The following is a 3325-nucleotide window of genomic DNA, read 5'->3' as shown; positions in this document are numbered from 1 at the left end:
ATATGATATCAGAAGATAGGATATTAATATCAGAGTTATGGGATATAGGAATATCATAAATTCTTAAGAGAGTTATTTTAATAAGTTACAATATCTAACAGGATCGATATTGCTAAAAGCACCAAGGGAAGTCGAGCCAAATTAACAAAGGATTTGTTGCAAAACCAAGGTTGATTGGGAATATTTCTCTCTCCTCCCATAGGACATGGTGACATGTCATTGGATCTAAGAATCTGAAGTGTCAAGTGATGTCGGCATGACATGACCATTGGGTGGACACATGGTATTTTATCTTAGCATTTTCAGTGGCCCAATGGGATAAATCAGCATGACATGTGTCACATCCTAGGAGTCGCCATGTGTGGAAGTGACATCATCATATCAAAGGGAAAAATACCATAGGATAGGATATCGTAACTTCTACGCAAAAGATGGTTGAGAATTTCTGATACAAGGGGGTCCTGATATTTATGGGAACATGGTCATATGGAGCTTAAGGGGACCAAGGGTTTAACAAGAGAGCTAAGGATATTAGACTAAGAAATATTGTAACACTCTATTTATGCATGTTATGATACAAAAGGGCTTCAATACAATGCTAAGCCAATGGTCACAAGTATCAGTCATATGAGAAAGAAAATGGGAAAGGATCTAAAGGAAAAGGGGGCCAAGGATATCAAAGTATTGCAACATCATAACTTTTCACCTCTCTAAGTCACGATATGCTGGGTTTCAATGAAGCAGAACATTTAAATTAATGGATCGTTGAGTCAAAAGCTAAAGAATTAAATGCAGATCGACAGATTTGGTTGTCTGAGTTAGTTGAATCTGTAGAAGGTGCTGAGACAAGGAAATAAGGAAATCATTTGACAGAGTAGAGCTGGAGGAATGGAGAAAGCAATCAACTACTTTGTGTGCATGTTTGGGAGAGTTAAATGAGGATCACAGTAGCCATCCTTGAGGACTGTCAAGGTTTGTGGAGCAATAAATAAGGATGTGACTCTCGGAGGAGTTGTTGGCTTCCTGAGATTAAATTCCCAGCATGGATATTTATGTAGGGAGTCAATAGAGAATGTGAAAGCCCACCTCTGTTTTTAATTATATGATAGATTTCAACCAGAAGACGAAACCGCAACAGAAGGAGCCATGTTGAAGTATACTTAGACTGTATGGACACAGGAAATAGAGACAGCATGGTGCAGTGTGTATCAATGGATCAAATCCATCGATTTCCATTGAGCAAGGTGGAGTGTAGAGAATATTGTTGAAGTGTCAAGGAGTGAGTGTTGTGTGATGGTAGACATAGAGGTCTAAGCACTAAGAGTTGTGACATAGTGCTGATGTAGTGTAAACAACATTGTTGCTGAGAGAAGAACAACGAGGGAAGATTTGAAGAAGTGTGCAACAAAGTGGTTGTTGATTGAAAAACGGTGTGAGTTGAGCTGAAGTGGGTGCAACATAGAGCTTGCTAGAGAGACTTCAAAGCACTGAAGATATGCTCCTGTGACTAGCAAGAAAAGAGAATTTGCATAAGACCAAAGGGAGTCAGTGGAACAACAATGGACTGAGAGAAGAAGTTGTTTTTCAAAACAACCATCTTGGTATTTTACTATGCCTCTATTTTTAGTTTGAAAATTGTATGAAACAATAGAACAATGGCAAGAGAAGGTTGGTGCCTACACTCAGAAGAGGTTGGCATCTCTTGGCAAGTTGGTGCTGGCTAACCAAAGGGGGTCAGTGCCTCCTATGAGTGGATGCTAAAAAAAAACATATGCAATTAAGTAGGTGCTTAATTTAGATCATAAACAAACAACAATTTGGTGGTTTTCTCCCTTTGGGTTTCCACGTGAAAACACTGTGCCAAATGTATGTGCTACTCATGTGATTGGTTGTATGAACATGAATATTTAACCATTTTGCTCACTTCCTTTATGAATGAATGATCTCACAAGTAATAAAGTATAAAAAGAGGATTATAAGCATATTAGAAACAAAATAATAATCTCACCGTTACTAATTCACCCCCCTCTTAGCAATTCCTTATTCCAACAATTGGTATCAGAGCAGCTTCCTTAAGGAATAGTCTAACCACTAAAAGGTAGATCTATAAGGAATTATGTCTAGGAAAGAGAGTCAAGAGGCTTAAGTAGAATACCAGTCTTTGATGGGGCAAACTATTCCTTTTGGAAAGTTAGAATGGAAGCGTATATTATGTCCCTGGGAGTAGATGTTTGGAATTCAGTGCTAGTAGACTATAATGTCCCTGATATCCCTCTCACTAATGCAGATAGTAAAATATTATATGGAAATAATGCTAAAGCCAAGAATGCTATTCTCTTTTGTCTTAATCAATCAGAGATTGTAAAAGTTATGCACTGTAAGTTTTCTAAGGAAGTATGGGTAAAGCTTAATCAGAGCCATGAAGGAGATTACAAAGTCAAGCAGTTGAAAAATCAAAATTCCATAATAAGGTTTGAAAGATTGAGAATGAATGAAGATGAAAGCATAACAGAATACTTCCTCATAGTTGATGAAGTAACTAATATGATTAGAGGAATTGGTGAAGAGGTCAAGGAAGAGATGATTGTTCATAGAATATTAAGATCTTTGCCCATGCGATTTAATGCCAAAGTCTCAGCTATTGAATAAATGGATGATTCAGACTTACAAAAGAACACAATAAAATACATATATAAACATAAACACAGAGATGGAGTAGAAATAAAACTTCATTTCATTAATATCATAGAACTAAAATATGCTTATTGTTGACACCTAATCATCAGGATTGGGTGAATAAGTGTATCTGATGTAGATAAATAACGGAAAATATGAAGAGTCACCAGGAGATGAAATGAACAGTCTCTCCCTCATGATGAAAATAATGAATTGATTCAAGGAGTTACTACCTGGTCTGACATGGAATCAGAGCTAGTGCCATTTTTGGCTTCCCTCTACTTTGTAACTCCCTATTTTTCCTATGGTATTATGAATCCTATGCAGACTGGCTAACCTAGTAGCTCTGACACTTCCACTGGCTTGAATGCATACAAAACATTGCTCTCTGTACATTAGTTACTTGTTGCTATTCACTATTATTCACTTGCATACAAAACGCTGCTCCTGTCGCTACTCTCTGTACATCAATTACTTGCTGCATAAGTGCATATGCCTTTAACTATGCATTGAATATTTTCAAAAAAAAAAAATCGGTGGAAGCGCTATCAGAATTGTAGAAGTTGTTTGATGCAAATGGGCTGCTACCTGGAGAAGTTCGAAGGCCATGGTCATTTGAAGGTCATTCTGGTGATGGTGCTGCGGAATG

General features: G+C 37.3%; 1 protein-coding gene across 1 annotated transcript; it reads left to right on the top strand.

Moving 5' to 3' along the window:
• Positions 1 to 2196: 2196 nt before the first annotated feature.
• LOC149165020 (uncharacterized) lies at positions 2197 to 2649 on the top strand. Its single transcript, XM_089429687.1, has one exon. The coding sequence runs from the start codon at positions 2197 to 2199 to the stop codon at positions 2647 to 2649; it is 453 nt and encodes a 150-aa protein (XP_089285813.1).
• The last annotated feature ends 676 nt before the right edge of the window (positions 2650 to 3325 follow it).

The sequence above is a fragment of the Pinus tabuliformis genome, chromosome 5_1, assembly GCF_031772625.1.
Source record: "Pinus tabuliformis cultivar Carrire ecotype Pingquan chromosome 5_1, CPIR1, whole genome shotgun sequence".
NCBI lineage: Eukaryota > Viridiplantae > Streptophyta > Pinopsida > Pinales > Pinaceae > Pinus > Pinus tabuliformis.
The sequence above is the reverse complement of the archived record's forward strand: the minus strand, read 5'-3'. Positions and strand labels throughout refer to the sequence as shown.